This window comes from Lissotriton vulgaris, chromosome 1_1, assembly GCF_964263255.1.
Source record: "Lissotriton vulgaris chromosome 1_1, aLisVul1.2, whole genome shotgun sequence".
Lineage (NCBI taxonomy): Eukaryota > Metazoa > Chordata > Amphibia > Caudata > Salamandridae > Lissotriton > Lissotriton vulgaris.
This window is the reverse complement of record NC_141685.1, coordinates 447,114,354-447,135,880: the sequence shown is the minus strand read 5'-3', so window position 1 is coordinate 447,135,880 and position 21,527 is coordinate 447,114,354. Positions and strand designations below refer to the sequence as shown.

General features: G+C 42.5%; 1 protein-coding gene across 11 annotated transcripts in view; it reads left to right on the top strand.

Annotated features, from left to right (window-relative positions):
* DOCK7 (dedicator of cytokinesis 7) overlaps positions 1–21,527 on the top strand; it is an 864,306-nt gene that overhangs the window by 501,332 nt on the left and 341,447 nt on the right. For all 11 annotated transcript variants that reach the window (XM_086953476.1, XM_086953469.1, XM_086953439.1 and 8 more), the window contains one exon: positions 5,565–5,729. In XM_086953476.1, coding sequence (XP_086809602.1) covers positions 5,565–5,729 — 165 coding nt within the window. The remainder of the gene's footprint in view (positions 1–5,564; positions 5,730–21,527) is intronic.

Genomic DNA, 21,527 nt, shown 5'->3' with positions numbered 1-21,527 from the left:
TCTAATGCCCTCCACCCGGCCCAATCGGGCTTTCGGGCTGCCTATAGCACCGAAACGGCCCTGGTGGAGATGTCTGAAGCCATCCGGGAGTGTCTTGATGGAGGTGGCAGAGCGGTCCTAATTTTATTGGACCTCTCTGCCGCGTTCGATACTGTCCCTTATGATCTCCTTCTTGGCCGGCTGTCAGACATTGGTGTTGGGGGAGTGGTGCTTGATTGGCTTTCTTCTTTTCTATCAGATAGGACCCAGCAGGTTTGGATGCCTCCGTATGCCTCGGAGCAAAGACCTTTGCTTACAGGGGTCCCGCAGGGGTCCACTCTTAGCCCCCTTCTGTTCAATGTATACATTACACCTTTGGTATACTTGGCTGAACAGTTCGGGGCTAAGATTGTAGGGTACGCTGATGACACCCAGCTGCTGTTTACCTGGCCAGATGACAACCTGGACACATCCACTGTTCATCTTTGCTTGTCCTCAGTATTTCGCTGGTTAACACAGGCCCAGCTGAAGTGCAATGAGGACAAGTCCGAGGTGCTCTTTTACGGCTCCTTTCCCCCTTCATTCAAGAGCACACTCTGGCCCCCTAACATTCCTGGCCCAACCGAGATGGGAAGACCTGCTAAAAATCTGGGTGTTTGGTTTACGGAGGATCTCAGATTTGAGTACCACATCAAAAAACTCACTGGCACCTGTTTTGCCACTCTGAAAATGCTCCGCAAATTTTTTCCCCTGCTCCCTAGGGAGGCCAGAGAGTCGGTTGCCAGAGCACTAATACTGGCCCGCCTTGATTATGCTAATGCACTGTTTAGTGGCATTCCAGCATACCTGGTTAATCGCCTCCAAATTGTTCAAAATGCGGTTGTACGCCTTTTATTTAACATCCCTAGGTGGAAGAGCGTGCGCACGGAGTTGCGCTCGCTTCACTGGCTTCCAGTTATACAACGCATTCGGTTCAAAGCCTTGGTGCTGGCGTTTCGCGCAATTCATGACCAAGGCCCCTCTTATCTGAAGAGAAGATTCACTAAGTACATCCCGACACGCACCCTGAGATCTGCCTCATTGTTCAAACTGTCTCTTCCCCGCTTCAAACGCGCCAGACTGGGTGGTATGTCATTGTCGGTGGTGGTTGCTCGAGCCTGGAATGCCCTCCCTTTCCACCTTCGCTCCATGCCGACAGTAACTGCTTTTAAAAAACATCTGAAAACCCACCTATTTACGAGTGCAGGTTAGGAGGATTCTCTTGTCTTGTTCTTTGCCGCTTTGATCCGTTTCCCGCGCCAGGATACTCACAAGTAACAGAGCGCGTTACAAAACGGTTTATAACATAACATATAACATAACATAACCACTTTGGTACGTTGTACATCCTGAGTATATGCTTCTCCAGACCAAACTCTTAAAATATACTGCCTACTAGTACCAATGACGTGCTTTGTACACCTTGTAACCCTCATTGTCTTATATAACATTTCCTATATACTCATTTACACACATGATGAATGTGTGTGTGATGTAAAGTGCTCCGACACGTACACGGGTATGAGTAGCGCCCTAAAAAAATGAAATGCATGCAAGAGAGGGGCTATGGCAAGATAGGGGTCACTGTTCTAGGGTGGTAGTGAGGGAATCCGGGGAGAAGGTCATGGGGTGGGGGGGGCGACAAAAGATTGTCGCACCCGGCACCACCAATGCTAAAGGCGGCCCTGCCCAGCAATGTTAGTAAAATGTCAAAAGTAACAAATCTGCATCTGTTTATAGCAGTACTTCTTAGAGGGCAGATTTAGTATTTTTTTTGTCAATGGGTCCAGTTATGTTTTACTAATTTTACAATAGTTTACAGTAGCAGCTGCAGTGCGGGCGGAGTAGCGGGACAGGGGGTGGGGGGTTGATTTATGGACCGACACACAAAAACAGAAAAAAAGGAAAAGAAAGCATACCTGATGCAGCTCCGCCGCTCTTCTCCAAGTACTCACTGCAGCAGAGGCTTCCCTGTGGCCAATCCTGACGCTGGTCTCATGTTGGAAAGCAGCGTCAGGATTAGCCTAAGCACTGTGAATTTGCGCTCCCATGGAGTCTGGGATCCTGTGCTTTGTTGCCTCCAACCCAGCAACCCAGCTGGGTTTGAGACAGCTTTGATGGCTGGCCGCCCCAACATGTGCACTGATAGCATTGCCCACCACTCCCTCTCCTGACTGCCCCTGCTATGGCCTTGTCCCCAAGACTAGAACTTGAAAAAAAAAAAGATAAAATCCTGTTTTATTATTTTTTTATTTTTCAAGATTTGAGGTTGGCGGGGTACGGGGTGGGGTGACGCTTCTCCACCATATCGGTTGTGTCGCCACTGATAGCTTGTTAACAGATCAAATGTAAGACACTTTTGCGTTTGCTAGAGGAAAGTGCCAAGGTGGTATTTTGGCCCTGCTTTTGTTTATCTATATTAATGACTTGAGTTCTTTTTTGGTTGGTACCAAATGTGATGTCTCAAATACAGGGAACTCGCTGGTCCCAGCGCTACTTTATGAAGACTACACAATACTTATGGCACGAACACCAAGAACACTTTGCATACTGGTGGAGTAATTTGTGACCTTTATGAGAAAAATAGATCGAGCCACCTGTTTTGGGAAGTCTTATGTTATGGCTTGTGGGCGAAGTAGGAGAAATAGTTCTTATGTCGTGGTTTACAGTCCAGCCCTAAGCTGTGGCAATAGTTTTTTTTTTTATCAGGAATAGTGGTTGATTCCTCTGTGCTTGTGACTCGCAGATCAGTAACTCCTGATTGAAGCTTAGTAGGTCGACGGGTGCAATATTTAATCTCCCTCAGACTCTAAGTGGAGTGACCCTCTCTCCCCTATCTGAATTTATATAAATTGCAGTGTGTTTCGGCAGCTCAGTATGTAGCAGGGGTCTGAGGATATTTTAACTCTATCCCTTTACAGACTGAAGACAACCGCATATGTAGACGGCACCTATGTCTTCCCTCTACCAGCTCTCACTCTCTTATTCACACCGAGCTTGGTTTACAGTATATCTCAGAGCAATTGAAGTTGGCCCCTCTTTTGTTGTGGGTTAAGATCTGGGCCAATAAGGAGATGAGTCTGAAGAGGGACGTTTACACGATTACCAGAGGCTTGCCTGGGGTATGTGCAAAGCACCCTGAAAGACTTAAGCTTGTTAGAAAAATTTAAATCACCTTCTTTGCAGGTGGTTAAGCTTTGCTTTCAGGGACTCAGCCAAGCATAGAGGCTATTCACAGAATCTAATAAACACTCTATTAGGGATTTTACTATGTTATTAGTATTAGATGAGCTTGTGCTGTATTTGACCTTAGGTTTGCCACGTTGGGAAAGATCTTTTCTCCTTCGTTGTAGAGCTGGTACGATGTGGCGGGTTCTGTGTATTTGGGAGGCTAAGAGAGCTATTGAAAGCACTGCATTGGCGTGTCTGTGCGAATGGCTATCTGATCAATCGCTGATCTACTTTATGTTCTAATGTACATTTTTAGACATAATTTTATATATTTACTTAAAACCTATTTTAAAGTACTAAGTTCTGAAAGTGCAGGAATGCATTACTCTACTTGCAGTTTTTAGGCCATCCTGATGTTTGCTTTAGAATGTTAGTTTTTCAAAACTGCCGTAAGGTCGCGGAAAACAAGCGATGGTTGACTTTCTGGCCTCTGTTTTCATTTATGGTACTTAAGGTTATAGGATTAGATCCGAAGGTGTGGTGTTTATCTCTTAATTGCAGGTTGCTCTAGGCATTCAACTTGTAGCATCATAGTGGACCCTTTGAGGGTTTTTGAGGTCTATATAGTAGTACATATATAGGCTTTTCCACGCTTGCACCGTCCCATAATTAATGCTTTGAATTTAATCTAGCGTACCACAATGCCTAGGAATGTTAGTCAAGTCACTGTAATGCTTCTCGTTTTGATTGGATGCACTTTCTCAGTTGATTGCTCCACGTGCTGCCATGTACACTGAATTTTTAAGCTTTACAGTTTTTTAAGTTGTAACTGTACGCATTTTAACTCACTTATTGCTCTTGTGGCGCTGTGACTGCCATTTTATGATGTATTGCTTGTCTCTTTTTAAAGACGCATTGAACTTAAAAATATGCTCAACTGTTTGTAATCAGGGCATTTCAAGTTTGCAAGGAGTTCCTTGACCTTAAAAAAAGGAACTCGGTGGGCAGGCAAGTACCATTTATTTGGGTATGGAGCGCTGAGAAAAATGATATTGTCTTCATTATGTATGGATAGAAGTATTTTATACCCCTCATAATAACCATATGTTTGTTGCTAATGGCATATCCGCACCTCCCTAAATTCCTCATAATGTTGTCAGCCCTAAACGTTGAACGTCTTCTTCTACGTTTTTTTGTGTGCTGCTATTTCCACTTAGATGCTAGAATCAAAGCAGAAGTCGATTTTATTGATACATCGACCTAAATCTGTATATTGATGTTCTCTTGACCTCAAAGGGACGAGCTGGGCATTGATATCAAATGTTTTGATGTTCAGGTAGAGCTTGGTGATTCTTTTTGATGTGAAGGAAGCATAGGAATTTGTTTATAAAAAAAAATTATGGGAGTACTTTAGTTTCTTTTTGTCGCCAAGACTGAATAATGTTATTATTAGTTAATTCTTTTTTATTAATTCTTTGTACATTGAAGAGTATTTATAAAGTGTCTTCTTAGCGGTCTTGCCTATTTTACTGTTTAATTTTATAGGCACCAATAGGACTAAGTAGAAAGCACAAGCTATGTGCTGAAGTTCTGTTTAGGGGGTTTTGTCTTTAGAATCACATATTTATTTATTTTTCACAAACGCATTTCTGAGCTTAAACGTTTTCCATTAGGCTTAAATCTTTCCTTGCACAGTCTGTGAAATGGAAACCATCTTTACTTTACGAAAGTAAATAGTAATAACAGTAGTTTTAAAATGTGAAGATGGCGAACAATGTTGGCGATTTGTAAACTGGTCATGGTTTTGGATTTCAGGTCAGAAGGGAAATATTTTCTGTAGAGATAGTGTCAAATTGTAATTCAATTAACGAGGATTACACATCTAAAATGTGTTTTAAGAATGCCCTACATGGGGATTATCCCATGGTATTATAGCAATGTAAAAAACAAAGTAATTGGAATTTTTAATTTCACTGTTAACATTTCAACCATGCTAGCAGGACATAAGAAATAGTGACCTGGTCTTGTGAGTGCATTAATCTGCATTTTGTGATCCCAGATGTGGCCCTATACATTAGAGTTTGAATTTGAGCCTCGCCAGTTCTGAGTGCTGACCTCCATGTCCATGTGGTACAATTGTAACTGTGAAACAATCTTCTTTCCCAACTTAAGCAAAAGATTACCTCATGCCATTTGAACATTAAATGGAATTTAAATAAACGAAATGCCTTTCTAGTTTTGAGGAAGATTCATTTCTGTGTATTAATCTTATGTTGATTTTTGAACTGACATGCATCGAGATGCCTTAGTAATAAACCTAGGTTGTTTGTGAAGTGTTTGTCCACCGCTGTGCCTAAACCTGTCTGTTTTCCCAGTCAACCTAGGTCAGGCGTCCTTTGAAGCAATGGCATCGATTGTGAACAGACTCCACAAAAACCTGGAAAGTAACCAAGACCAGCATGGCCGAAACAACCTTCTTGCGTCATACATTTATTATGTCTTCCGCCTCCCAAATACAGATCCAAATTCTCCCTCACCAGGTATTTTTTGCATGTATTCACTCTTTAAACATAGATAATTTAGATAATTTAGTGGCATTTATCTTACCCATTTACACTTAACTTTGCTAAGATCATACTTTAGTAGGAAACCTATATTTCTTGTGTTTTGATTGTGCCTTTAACACAGGTTTAAATGTCACAATATATTTGGAAAAGTATCAGTCACACAAGGCATGGCCTTGTTTGACTTTTTGACTTGTTAGTTTATTGAGGTTTATGCCTTGTTTTGAAAAGAAATGCAATGTTTTTAAGACCGTGCTTTACATCTCCAAAAGAGAGGATGAGTGTGGAATACTTCTATTGCTACAACATTCTGTATTTCGCTTTATTTTTGCGAAGGCACCAGAAGAGTACATCATTACATTCATTATATTGTGCTTAATTACACATTTTTTTCACTCACTTGTATACATTCATACTCTATTAATGAAGTAAAATTAATTGGGCTTAAAATGATGACTTAATCTAATTTGGTTCCAAGTGCCTCTTACATTGTGCACTACTTGCAAAATGAGCTTTTTCAGGAAGCATAATGTTTCTCATTTTCAGTGACCATACTGCGCTTGTTGGCCAGTCCGTGGCTCTCCATTTCTGTGCAATAATTATCTTGCTCCTAGAGAAGAGAAAAATATTCGGTTTTCTATACTCCAATTTTGACCTGCATTTCACCATCACATTGTTCTTCCTGAGTTGTACAGTGACACTGACAACTGAACTAACTCTTGGAGAAGAATCTTCTATTCATCCCAAACCAGGTAGTTGGTAGGCACTCTGTTAGCAGTTTCATTGTGAAACTTTGATCTAGTGTTTATTAGCCAAAAAAAGCCAAACAGAAGGTGAGCATCCTGCATAATGGCAAGCTTTCAACGTCTAAATCTCTGGCCAAAATCTAGTCATTAAAGTCTTGATGATAGGCGTGTCCTGCAATCTGCAACTTCCATGCTGCCAAAGGAATGTATTGGTGTTGTTGAAGTTGGCAATGAGCCTGTTAGCCCCTAGCAAATTATAGTAATCTGCAGCAAAAAAAAATCTCAAGCTCTAAAACATTGGCACAATGAAACAAGATTTATGTATTCATGAAGTTTCTAGCTGTGCTCTCACTGGGAGCCAAATCTCACGAGAATATCCGTTTGGCAAGGGCTGCTCCTTGACTCCGCAGCTGTTCGTGCTAGCTCTGGAACCTCTGGCTCTCAAGGTGCGGCTATGAGCCGGACAGACAGGTATATGCTTCGGGTAGACTACACATGTCATTTCTGCGTATGCAGATGATATAATACTGTACGCCAATGACCTGACCACGGATCTCACACCTATCTCAGACATTTTTACCACCTTCGCACAACTCTCAGGCCAGCATATGAGAATCAATCATATGCTTTCTTTTTCTGCCATGGGGAACGCCCAGAGGCCATTCAGCTTGGTCCATACTCCCTAAAAGTCGTTACACACCTGTTCAAATACCTAGGCATACAAGTGTACAGAACCACACTGGATCTTACAGAGGGGAACTTAGGTAAGGCTATCAGATCACTTCGATCTGATCTCATTCTGGTCTTCCCTACTGCTCTCTGTGATGGGCCGAGTGGCGATCTAAAAAATAGTGGTTCTGCCTCAATTGTTATATTTTTTTACTAATTTACCGGTAGTGATCCCGACTCTGCTTCTTAACTCACTAAACATGATGTTATCTGAACTGATTTGAGGCACTGGTTGCCGTAGGGTGGGACTGGCTAAACTGCAACTGGATACAGACATGGGCGGACTGGGCGTCCCAGATTTACGCACTTACTGTTATGCTGGTCAGCTACAGTGGCCTTCGTACTGGTTGGCAAGGCGTAACCTGCATGAGATAGATTATACTCCCGCTGACATAGACTGAGGGGGCTACATACGCTACTTTTACCTACAGCTAGGATACCGACCGGTACCCCAACACTCCTTCGCACTGCGCTTGCATACTGGAAAAAATCCACTCATTACACGCGAAGCTACCCTACACACTCTGATAACTTTCTACTCCTAGGCATCCCGACCCCCACTGGCCTACTCACTATGCAGCGTCTTCTTGCTTGGACTGAGGGAGGGATCTCCACAGTGGGCGCTTTGTTTGAGGATGGCACCTTTATGGATCATGGTAATTTAATCAGATGCCATGGGGTCTCAGACACATTATATCTCACACGCAGTCCTACAATATGTGAAGAAACACTGGGCTCCACAAATGGAGGCACCGGCACGTCACAAGCTGGTCCACATGACCTATTTGATGGGGGAAGGCCGCCACCTCACTAAATGGCTGTGCAAAAGTATTACAGCACACACTAGAATACCTTTGACGGACTTGCGCAATCGATGGTCCACGGATCTTGGCACAGAACTACTAGACAAAGAGTGGTGTATGATCTTAGAATACACCCAAGAAAATCAAGCGTAACGCCAATTTTAAGTTTATTCAATTATTTGTCCTACGCAGGGCACATCTCACCCCACACTAGCTACAGCGCATATACCCAGCCACTCAATGTCATTGATCCAGATGTAAGTTAGATGATGCAGATTTACTCCACATGCTCTGGGTGTGCCCAGTGCTGGCATCTTACGGGCCAGAAGTGGTCACAATGGTCAGATCTGTGGTTCGGATTCCTGTCCCAGAGACGCCTGCTGTCTGCCTGTTGAGGTTGTCTCGACGTCCCAAGGCACAGAAGGTGCAGCTTCACTTTATAGACCTTGTATTACTCATGGCCAAACGCTCCATTACGATGAGGGGAAAGTCAGTTACAGGCCCATCACTCTATAGCTGGCATGGAGAGGTGGTGAGGTGGGGCAGCGTGGAAAGTGCTGCAATCCGATGGGAGGAAGCCCGTGGACTGCGCAAAAAGATAATCTCCCTGGACTGGGATACCATACTAGAAGCTTTCAAGGCCCTTGCACCACCGCCATTCCCTGCAGCGCAGGTGTAGTAGAAGCTTTCCTACTCAGGCCCTTCCCAGCCTAAAATGTTAACGGTTTATAAGTCCTGTTGATCCAACACTGTACAAAATGTATATTGAAATGTTTGCAGTAAGAGCAGGAGTAGCTAACGGTGCACTCTGACACAAAGTTGATGTGGGGACGGGCCAGACGAAGTTGGGGAGGGGGGGGAGGGGTGGGATAGTTTACTTAACTCATTACATGAATCTTCTTATCATACGGCAACAGTACTGCAGTAGAGACAGTAATGGACCACTTAAAGCTCCATCCTAACACCACAGTATATAAAGCACAGACGTAACAAGATATGTAATGCTGCTGTATACACTCGGTGCTATCACTGTAACCTTAGCAGCCTCTCTAATCCAGATTGTACTGTGCAATTTCATGTGCCTAATATATGTGTTTATTTTGTAATGGATGTTAATTGCTGAAGAAAAACAAAAAACCTAATAACATGTGTTATAAAAAATGAAGGGTTTAGCTGTGTACAGAGGGTGAAATACTTTAATCCATATACTACCACATTGATGCAACAGATTCTGAAAAGGTACCTTCGGCGCAAGACACACTGAGGGCCTGGTTACAAACTTGGCGGATGGGATACTCTGTCACAAACTTGACGGATATCACATCTGCTGTAATGAAACTTGTAATACAGTGGATAGGATATCTGTCACGTTTGTGATGGAGTATACCATCCACCAATATTGTAATCAGGCCCTAAGTGTCTGAAGCTTTATGGAGATTTGTTCTTACCCATCAGCTTATTTGTAGTCTTTATATGAGCTCAGAGTTCAAATGATGACCTTTTTCTTCACTGCTCCACTGTAGATCTGTTGTTGCTGAACATCTGAAGCCTGAAGGCCAATGTGAACCCAAAGATGGTTATGCTGTATAAAAAACTTCTAAAATCATTAATTGTACAAGCAGTATCACAAACCTAGATTTGTCAGGGTGTTTGCTTCCTCTGTTTTTTTGCAGTGTATAGAAAGAAGAGGGATGTTTATACTATTTTGGCCCATCATCCATTCATCATCTTGTATCTTCTACTCAACTACTTCCTTCCCAAAGAATTCCTCAAAGCGAGGCACATGCCTTGTCAGCTCTTTAGCTGAAGGAGTGGTTATATGGCTACGTCCAGACAAATATCTAGTTCCACTGCCCTATCTGGCACCTACATAGATAGTTTGGTTTCTGAGGATTTCTCAGACATGTGTTACACTACTAATACAAAGCTAAACCATGGCAATGAGGGTACACATGAGAATTGTCTGTTTAGCTCTTATTGACGTATGCACCTTCCATCACTGCCCTCCCAATATCCAAGATCTGCACTGTATTGGATTATCCTGATTGCAGGTTTTAGCCCTTCTCTGAACCTCTACGTAAGTGAAACCTTTGGTCTACTTACAAATAGGCTCTGAAGATCAACATTCTAGTTTTGACGGTTGTGTTTCTAGCACACAATTATCCAACGGGGGTGGAGGGTAAGATGGGGTTTGCATACACGGTCAACACCACTGCAATGTTGTATGTCAAGAAGTAGTGAGGTGCTAGATCATCACCTCTCTATAAGACTGCTGTGAAGCTGGTTTACCAAGGACTCCAGGCTGTCTGTCACGATAGGGATTTAAAACACATGAGTTGACAGCCTCGTGGGCCATATTTTTTTAAAGCTTTATTGTTAATTGAATTCAAAATCATTGCAATATAGCATTGTGTAGCGGACCACGTAGATAAGCAACATTTCAACTATTACACCTCAAGCAGTAATTTTTGTCATTTTAGATTGAATTCCACCATGCTCTGACTCAGATATGAGGTAAGGGATAACCCAAATCGAGTCCAAACATTTACCGCTATGACATCACAACCATGAATTACATTAGCTCCATCAAGACATTGATATTGTTTTCTCATAGTAAGCAAATTGGTTGCAGATTTATTTTTTTTAAAAGCAATGTGTATCTAGAGTACCCCTTGTTCCTCAAAAGCATTCCTGACTATTAGTAGCCCTATGTTCTGGTTGTCATGCAGTTGTTTATGAAAAAAGGTTCTAATTTTTCGGTCAAATAAATAAAACTAAAGCTTTATATTTGGCCAAATTACGAATTAGGTAATTGTCAATATTATGCTAATCCGGGACTTGTAATGCCTAGAGGCAAATTCGTGTACTATCAGGATGACTACTCCAGCTATACGTTCCAATGTCTGTAATTTTGTGAGCCTAGTCCTTGGAAAAATGTTTTTGACTGACAGAAGAACGCAAGCACAATCTTCTGTTAATCTGTATCTGATTCCTGAGTGTGGGCAAATTTCCAAGTTTAACTCCAGCTCAGGTGTCATAACATAAATGTAAAATTTATAATGGTCTTCAGGAGTAATGTGGCAACATCTCAATATGTTACATTTTCCCATACTTTTCTGCATCAACTATTGTTTTGAAATCAACGATACAAGCGTACCTTAGGGAATGCTGGTCTTAAAACTTGTTATATATTAGTATCCGGAGCACCTTTACATTATTCTGTGTTTATACAATATGGACAGAAACCTCTTTGAACGTGTGAATCAAGTTATTGCTTACGCAGACGCCAATTTTATCCAACAATGATAAGCATACCATTTTGCTTCTGGAGTCTTTTTAAAATAATGGACGCAGAGTAGGGCCTCTCCAGGAAATAGCACCTAAAGAACTTAGAAAACAAGATGTACAAAAATGTGTGAGCTTTCTAGTCCGATACCTGATATCACTTTTACACTGAGACATGTGGACACAGCTTATTCCTGAGGAACCAGTTCCTTCTAGCAGCTCCTATCAAACCCTCTCATTTGTCAGAGGACATTGAGTGTCTCAAAATAGGCTGCATAGAACCCTTATCGGTAGATCACTACTAGTACTTATCTATTTTTTCAACAAAAACATCCGGAAAAATGTGCAATCCAAGCCAATAGCATGGCAGGCTTTCTCATCACTTTTAGAAATTAACACATTGTGATGCGTGAATGCTAATTTTGGGTTAACTTGCAAGATTCCAATATTACAAATCAAATCAGATAAAGTCGTATTAGTACATTTTTATGTTGCAGCTATTTTATGAAGAAAATTATCAACTTCAGCAAGCTATGAACCTGCCACTGCCTTGAGGCACAATGAATTAGTGAATATGCCTACAATGGATTTATTTTAATCAAACTGAATGAACACCAATAATATGAATCAATCTGTTGTCAAGTCCTCCACTAGTGACGGACTAAGAAACAGTCAGAATTCTAAATTAACTTATTTTAATCTTGATACATCTTCCAATAAACAATTTGAACATGTATGTGTATATTTCAAAAAATCAACTTTTTTAATGTAAGTAAATAAAAGGGTACAAGGTAGTATAACTACCTACACACAAGAACTAAGGTAACATAATGTTATAAAAAGGTTATAACCTCGGGGTGAAGTATGTAAACATCCATTCCAAAAATATTATTATATTGAAAAATGAATCTGAAACAACAGAAAACAATTCTCATGGTGACTGAATAGCTGTGGAAGTAGATGAGAAGGTCGATGTTTCGGTCTCTGTGGCTAAAAAGTCAGTTGGACCATCTTCAAGACAATGAATACAAAGTTAAATAATGACCCTTACGTCTGGTCAAACATGGTATTTGTTAAACCAGCTGAATCTCTGACACAGGACTAGTTACTGACAAGCAATTTGCTGTCAGTATCACTCGCTATCGTCGGGCGACATCTTGGCGTTGCTCCTATCACTAACCGCTAGCACTGTTGACAGCGTGTGCCTTGAGGGAAGCACGTTTGTGGGAGGCGGAGTGACTTTTTGAAGTAGCTGCTCCATCATTTATAGTGTAAGCAGCATCTGACTTGTATTTCAAAGAGGGGACAAAGATAAGGCTTCAAGCACTTGTAGTGAGTGAAGAGCGACTGCACCCACATCAGGGGGATGTATATGGGTTGGAGGTACACACGTTTTCCCCTTCAAGAGTGCACCCTGGGGGAGCGCACAGACCGCACGCCGTCTCTTTGTGGCTTAACAGCCTTTTTGCCTCTGCACCAGAATCCTTAGTTCTACACAGTTGTAGAGTCTAAGTATTTCCCTCATTTGCTTTGGGCCATTTGTCCATCCAAATGAGGAATTCCCTTTTAAGAAGGCGTCAAGCGATATGGTCCCTACCCCTGGAACCGGTGAAGACCCAGGCAGCACCATTTTGTTCCACCTAGAGCCTTTTGCAAAGTTTCTCTGGCTATCCAAGGTGAATGGCATTACCATAGTCAAGACACGACTAGATGAAGAATTTAAATCAGAAGTGTAGTGTTCTGGTGCAGTGTAAGGGAGACTTTTGCACAAGAGATTAATTTGACAAAACCAAGAATTCCAGGGAGGGCGCAGAATCTATCGAGATACCATACCTAAGGACAGTTTTAGCTTGGGAGACTGTTGGCCTATTACTGTAGGCCAGTAGTTCGCAAACTTTTTAGACCCACGGCTCCCTTGACATAATTGGTCGTTGGCCACGGCTCCCCATCATGTCCATTTTTGTGTAAGCCTGACCACAGGTGCTGGAATGTACAGTGATTAAGAAGGAGATGTAATAAATGAGAAAATGTTATGTCACATGGCTACTTTTGGTATGGGGGCTTACTGGTGTTGTGGGCAAACACATACCATAACGTTGACTCAAATTGTAAGGTAAACTAATGTGTAATCAGGGATAGAAAAGATAAGTGAAATGACCTCGGGGTAAGTTTTCTAGGCTAACTTCAGGTCATCAGCGGAGACTAGCAGCTTTCTTAAGTAAACCTTTCAGTGCGTGAGTCAAGGTTAGAAGACCTACTCACTCTTTCCTTTACTGCCGAGGACTCTGCACAGCTCAAGGCTCTGTCACTACAAGATGGCAATCTATTTATGTTTAGACAGCACAGTCCGTCCATCCATGGGAATGTGGTGTCTAGATTTGCAAAATTATTTATTTGAACCTGTGGCTTCTGTTTCATTACCGGCAGCAAGGAATCTATACAAACATTACTGGGTAAAACCTGACATTTGTTTTTGGGGCATTTCAGGGATATGTTGTCAATACAGGTTTAAAAAGCGTAGTAGTGCCACCTGATGGCAAAGAGTACCCCCTTTCCCCCTGCATTTTTTGCGCTCATTTTGTTTAAACTCTGAAAGCACTGAAATGGTAAACCCACTGTGACTACTACCAAGATCAATATCCCATGATCAAAGAAACAGCCTTTCCTATTTTACAGTGTGCAAATAGCGCGCTTTGTTATCATCATGAAAAGACTCATTCTTGGAAGGTAGATATGTCGCTGTGTATCTGTGCCTGTACTATGTAAGTAATCAGTCCTGTTTAACGATTGAAGTAATTCTGGCAGGACATTTCTTTTTTATATCAAACATTCCCAAAGTAGGAACAGTGAAATCACCAGTGCTGTGCGTTCACCTTTGAACTGACTCTTGCAGATTCGCCTGTCAGGCATAGGAATACACTGGTATAGCAGCATGAACAAAATATAATCATAATATCAATATTCATTGTATTTCATTCTGCTCCTTGCTAAGCAAGCAGTCTAAGTATGTATCCTTTACTAAGCAGTTCAGATCATATGTAGTGTATTGCACAGGACTGCAGCTTTTTACTGAATATCAGCACTAATAATTGAAACATTGCTAATGTCATCAGTTTTGGTTAGTCTTCACTTTTGGCTCTTCCTGTAAATGCTACAAAACATTTTGCCTGCTCCATCACAGTTGGGTAAATTCATATGTTCTCCTACCTATCGTGTCCTCGTTCACGATGCCCTGCAAGCCTTCTAACTGATCTATAATAACCTTCACTACCAGAGGCTGCAGTAATTTGGTGCTGCGCGTTAGAACTGTGTGTGGTTAGATAGGCATCATATTTCATCATAATAATTGTCACTTTGAACTTTCCTATTCATTTCTTCTGCAGGTAGCTCAGTGGGTAAATTGGACTGCAGAGGGAGATATCTGCATTCTCACTTATCATGCAGCCAGTTGCATGCGACGCTCAAGACGTCACTGCATCCACCTGGCGTTCGATTAAAATAAAGCACCGTATGTGTATAACAGTGCCACCGGGCTGTAATTAACAAGAGTTGAGTTTTAAAGCAGCAGCCCATCATTCAATAGTTTTTCAACTACTCTGAAATTACATTGAAAAATCATGTGCTTAGATAAGCCCTTTTCAGTAAATGTGTGGGTGTTTTCAAATATGTGTGTGCCACTGCATTTCAATGCTTGTTTTACAGATACATACAGATTGGTGAACATTTTGAAAGAATGGAGCGTGAGCAGTTTGGATTCTTAACTTTGGAAAACATGGCAAGCAAGCTGAGAACATGGTATTTTCAGTGGCAGGAAAGATTACAATGTGCATAGCACAGTTTTCCAGAAATCTCAAATACCCCCCCAAAACTCCAGAAACACTATAGCTGATCGTAATTTGATCCCTTCGCTTAACATGATCATGTTTACCCGTGTGGCTGACGTTAGCAAAAACACTCGTTCTGATTGTGCCTGGCCTCACCTAAGCGCACACGCACTTTATTTGTCACACGTCATGCGCTGGTTCAAACCATTTCAGACGCTGACCGGTGTGGCTTCCATAACTCCCCCACATGGCATTCCCACATGGGTTACACGGGGCCTGCAAATGCACATTACACAAAAGATAAGTGCATGTCTTGATAGCGGAGCCTTAGTATGAAAACAAAGAATCACAGAGTAAACCAATGCAAGGCAGTCGGCATCACTAATTAGGAAAGCATGTGTTAGTTAAAGGTACAGTACAGAACCTTTCCCATGTTCCCTAGAAGTGTGCGGCGCCCCTGGTGACTTCTGTTGGCGCACCGGGGTGCCGCGGCGCACAGTTTGGGAACTACTGCTGTCAGCCAACATGATGGGTTTCACTTTTCCATGTCATTTTCATCAATATTTTATGGATTCAATTTGAGCACGTGTGAGGCCATCCACTGTCGCACGCTGATTAAAACACTGGTTAGCCACTATTTTGTGTTGACACCAGACGAAAGCGTTGCTTTCAGGGATGTTAGACTTACTAGACATGAGAGATGCTAGACATGAGGAGGCAGGGTCTTTCAACGCCACACCCTAGGAAACAGTAATGTAGATGACCTGTCTCCATGCTAGAAATTGTGGAATCAGCCCAGTTATGTGTCATGAGATGCTGATGTGCAAAGTTCTGACCTTACCTGCAGGAATGGATGCTTGAGGGGAGCCTGAGTCAGACTGAGCAGGTGGCAGGGGGTGAGGGGGGTGCTCATCTGCAAAGTATGTACCCCTCTAATGGGTTGAAGTTGAGGTGCTTGGCAACACACTTTTTCTAAAGTGGGAAACCCTATGGCCAGATTTTCTAACTGGTGAGATAATCTCTAGTCAATAAAGTGTGCTGCGAAAGCAGTGTTTCGCATTCAGCAGAAATGGTGTTGATCTACTCATTCAAATTCAAGTAGTTCTAGTATGGTGGCAAATTTTGTACAAGAAATCAGGCCTTGCATGTGACGTATCAATAACAATTGCTAATCTGCTTGCCAGGTTTGCTTGCTGGCCTTTGCCTATTAGAAAAAGAAGCGAGCTAACTCCTGGGCTGGGTTGTCATGTGCCTTGTGTAGAACACTGTTGCTTGTTGAACTAACAATGTTATCATACATTGAGGGTGGGGTTTTTTTCGCGGACGATTTGGATTTGTTGATTGAGTGATGTGGGTTTTATCACAGGGGCAGTTCTCAATGGTTGTACTGCTATTAGTGGGGTTTGATCCCAAGGGGAGAAGAGGTGTAACTACTTTGTATTGGCGCAGTATGGTTTATCTTTGGGGACCTAAAGAGTATTGAAAATGAGTATCCCACAGAGAACGCTGGTAGAAGAATGCTTCAGAGTGCAGCATGTGTGCGTCCTTGTATGAATGGTCATTATAAGGGTAGTGTATAATCCAGTAGTTTCTTGTGGATGGGCTGCACCCTCATAATGCTTTCAGTGTGAGTGATATCCTGGAATGTTAGTGTATTAAACAACGCTGGTAAGGCTGGAAACGTTATCTCATATGATAGGAAGCTCAAGATGAATATCTTGTTGATGCAAGAGACACAAAGAAGTGAAGTTTTGTCACCAAGGTACAGGTGGAGAGGGTGATTAGTTTACATATGGTATTTACAAACTGACAATGACGCGGACTCGAGGAACGGCTTGGTGTTGTGCCCATTGTTCAAAAAAGGGGCCTCTGTGGTTAAGGGCAACTACTGCATGTTTGCCCTGCCTGGTTCAAAGCTAAATTCAATGCTTGCTTCTTGATGGCTTATTGAGGTGGAGAGATGAAAATAACTTAATTGATAATTGCAGACAGGGTTTCGCCCAGCTTATCATACAGTTGGCAGTCTTGTCAAAATAATGCCCGTACACCATTCACAGGTCAGGCATGTGCACGTTGGGGAACTCCATTCCATCTGTTGAGAGCAATTTTATAATTCTATGATAACACCTTAATAAATGCGCCCTAGTTAGGTTTCAACGTAAGTCAGTGTAACTCTGCTAAACACCTGCGGCAGTATTACAGTATGGGTATATTTTCCTGATTAGTGCTGGGTGTACGTTTCAAAAGCTGCGCCCAGCACTAACCAGGAAAATGTGATGCATTATAGTGAATGCGCTGCCCCCAGGGAATCTGCAGACTCGCAACTTTGAAACCGCTCCGTGTTTCAGAGTGCAGGTGGCAATTCCGCCTGCACTTTGAATGGGGACTAGGGACCCCTTGCAGGCAGGATCAGTGTGTGACTGCATGCAAGGGGATGTCTGGGGGCCCATGGGAGCCCCTCTCCATCCTCCAGGAGGCTGCTTTCAGGGGTGCACTGACAGTGTGCCACATTTTAGGTGGCGCACTATCAGTGCACCCCCTGACAGCGTCTTTGCCTTGGGCCCCCATGTGTAATACGGACCAGGCACAGAGGCAGAGGGATTCCCTCATTTGCATGAGGCCACGCCCCCATGCAAATGAGGGACTGCCCTCTGATAATAGCGCTGTGCAGTTTATGTGCGCCAGCGATATCAGCATTACAGAAGGGCCCCTTCTGTAATAACAAAGTGTCAAGGGACACACAAATCGGACACAAACGCCCATTGCACCCCGGTGGCACTCTGGTAACACGGCCATGTAGCTATGGCAAAAGCAGTAGGCAACTGCCCAGAAAAATGTGTGCTAAGTTCAAGCAGTACAAACATCTTCCAAGTCAAAAAAACAACACAGCACGTATTCATGCTGACCGTGCTGAAGCATATCAAGCAGATATGCATCAAGCAGATCGTCTCATTCAAAGTTTTTACTTTCTGGCATAGGCTACATTCTGTAAGTCAGAATTCTCCGATGGGGCAAGGTCCAAGGGTCATTTAAGACAGATAACTCTTTGTGGAGCTCCCACTGAGGCTATTGGATTTGTAGCAAGACCTCCAAGTGAGAAAAAGCTGGAAAGCTTAGCTTTACCGCTTTGCTGCTGGGATAGATTTGCCCCGGTAGAAAGTATTGCCTTTGGACACAGTCACTTTTTTGGTCCTCAAAATCCTGCAGAATGGCAAGACTGAAATCTGGAGCTGGGAACCCCTGCACAAGGCCTCAATGCAAGGTCCCTGTGAACCATTTGTCAGTGTAGCAAAAAGCTCCAAGCAGGAGAAGCCTAGTTATCTTGCCTGCTTAGAGGGCAACCTCACTGGACAAGCTTCTGCAACTTGTCTCAGTCCTTGGAAGGTGGAAAAATATTAAAAAGTCCCACTTTTCTCTAACTGCTGCCAGCCAGGACTCCTGCAGGGCCAGTCCCCGGTGGTCAGCTGTGCTTTCTTAGAGTCAGAAGTTCTGCTTTTTGTGTCTCTGGACAAAAGATCAGCCACTGGATGCTTAAAGAGCAGTTCCAGTATCAGGAGGAGTCTTGAGTCCTTACACGTTCTTTCCTCCAGTAAGGCCATCTTTTTCAGGTGTAGTGTTCCCAAGTACAAGCTTTCGCCCAGTGATACCACCCAGTCCTTCAAGCAGTAAGGGTACCTATATTCATTCTGGTAGCCAAAATATGCACCTTGCATAGTCAATCTTTGTACAGTACTCAGGAGAAACACTCCTCACGATAATCAGTTGACAGTATGTCTCTTCGAGTTCGCTGAGGATAACCACCAGAATGCATGGGCATAGGGGGTCTATGCCAACTCATAGCTCTTCTCCTCTTGGCAACATTGTCAGCATAACATATATATCAGCATGTTTGGGCTGGATGCAGCTCGAAGAGATCCAAGAGACAAACCTCAGGGTTCACACTCAAGGGTTCATCAGTCAAACCAGATAAACCCTTGCAGGCATCCTTCCAGTAATCATATTTGTGCACACTGTGATGCAGTTGCAGAAAGCCTGCACTGCTCATACCACATCTAGAGCCAGCATCAGACATGAATGGAGCTATCTTCTTGAGTTTAACTGGGGTAACAAATACCTACTGTAGAAATTTAAAGAGTATTAATCTATGTTTATAGTTCAATTACTATAGGCAGGCAGCTGCCACTAAGCATCTGTCAAAGCATACCTCAACTCATCCTCTAAGGCCCCATAAGCACCCCTCGCTCTAAGGGGTCTAGTGGCCACCGACTTCATATACATAATATTTGTCAAATGTCTTGGATGCTTAGCTGCCATAACACATCAAACCAAGGGCGATTCTTTAAGGATTATGGGGGAGGTTAGGAAACGTTTTGAGTTATACAAACTGAGATAATAAAACATGGTCAGCAGAGTGACTGTACCTTTCTTTCTCAACTGGGTTAATGTAACAAAAATGCCACACATATATTTCGCTCTACCAGTGTCTTCATGACCAGCACCTCAAATTCTCCAATAATTTTGCTGTCAATCTTGATCACTGGACTGTGAATTCTGGCAATGGGAAAGGAAGGCTGAGAGGAGCAATTCATTCCCTATGTACCTTATTAAGCTAAGCCATGCCTCTAATACTGAATGAATACATTAGATTACATTTCTAGGAGGTTTGTATCTGTAAAGTAAAATTAGAGGCAAAGTATTCTCCATAACACTTTTAACGCTCACATGGGGAAAATTGGGGAATGGGAAATGTCCAAAAAATGAAAATTGGACCTGTGCAACAATAAGATAATGGAAATGTGCTATATAAATACCACATATGTAAATATGCGGTTCCCATTCAGGAAAAAACTGGAAATGCACCACAAAGAAGGATACATCACAATGCATTCCCAGCCCACAATCCAGCAACCTATTCTATCATTTGTTGACTTTATGCTCGACTTTGACCACGTACAGAGCTCCGTCGCCTTTTGGCTAGGCTTGCGCCACAGAAATACCACAAATGTGCATAGCACACTTCTAAATCTGAAATCACTAACCTCCTGCTGCACACTGTACACCCAGTCATGCTCTCTATTGCTGAATCGCCTTCCTAGTTCAACTGAATCACACCAGAACATAGCTGCACGAAGCCATCAATGTACAAAAATTAGCACATTCTGATGGGCAAAAGGAGGATGGAGGCAGGGATGGCAATGCCTGATCATTAACGCGCTTGTGAACAAGGTAGCGTACGCAACGGAAAGTGATGTAAGAAAACTTTGGCATCTATTGTATCAACACAGATGCCACCTGTTGTAGGTTCTTAAAAATGCAATAAAACAATGATACATTTTTTTTTTTTAAATGGGCGCATTCTGAAATGCCTGTAACAATTTAGGCATAACCATAATTTTAATGAGAAAACTGTGAATAATCATGGACAGGGGAAGCGGCATAGATAGCACCATTTATTTATTAATTATTTATTAAAAACTTCAAACCAGCACTGATGCACTGTGAATTATGTGGACGTTTTACATTACAACAAATATAAGATTTACTTACAGTGAAAAGCAAAGAACTCAAGGAGGGGTTGTGGGATATAATTCAACGGGCGCGTGAGGCTTGATCCACTGAACTTCAAGAAGGGCACTGGGAGAAGAAGCACGACAGTCTAGGGCCTGATGATCTCGCTGAACCACCATGACATAGTATGTAAAGTGGCTGCAGAGCACAGAGTGTAAAGTTGAAAGCAGAAAGTCAGAATATTGCAGTAGGGTAGCAATTCAGTGGGTAACAAAGGTAAGGAGGGGAAAAAATGGGAGGTGGGTATTATGCATTAGTTGGAGTCTGAACAGATGAGTTTGTAGGTGCTGCCGAAAAAACAGTAAGGTGGGTTTAGTTGGGAGAACTACAAGCAGTGAGTTCGTCAGAAGAGTTGCAGATTCTGGAAAAGACTGACATTGAGTGTACACCCTTTTGAAGCTTGGACTTTCCAGGATAAAATTCTCTTTAAGTAAGAGGCCTCTCAGGCCCCTTGATTGTTTGAGGATATTGGATAGGTAAGAAGGAGAGTTGAGATAAACTTCTTTGTAGCCAAGGCACCTTAGTTTAGTTATTATTCTTCCCCCATGGGGGATTCAGTAAAGATCAATGAGGATCCGTGTGATATGGCCTTTTTAAATTCTTTTGATGAAGTGAGTAGTCTTGCGGTGGAGTAGAGAGCTGCCATGTGCTGGATGAGGGTCAAATGAGGAAGGCCAAATAGGACAGCATTTCCAGGGTCCAACCGTGATAAGATTAGGGTGTGAACTGCTGATATGAGAACTGGTGTTAGGAATGACTTTTGCTTTTTCAGAACCTTAAGGTGGGAGTTTGCCAGTTTGCTATTTTTGCTATTTCGCT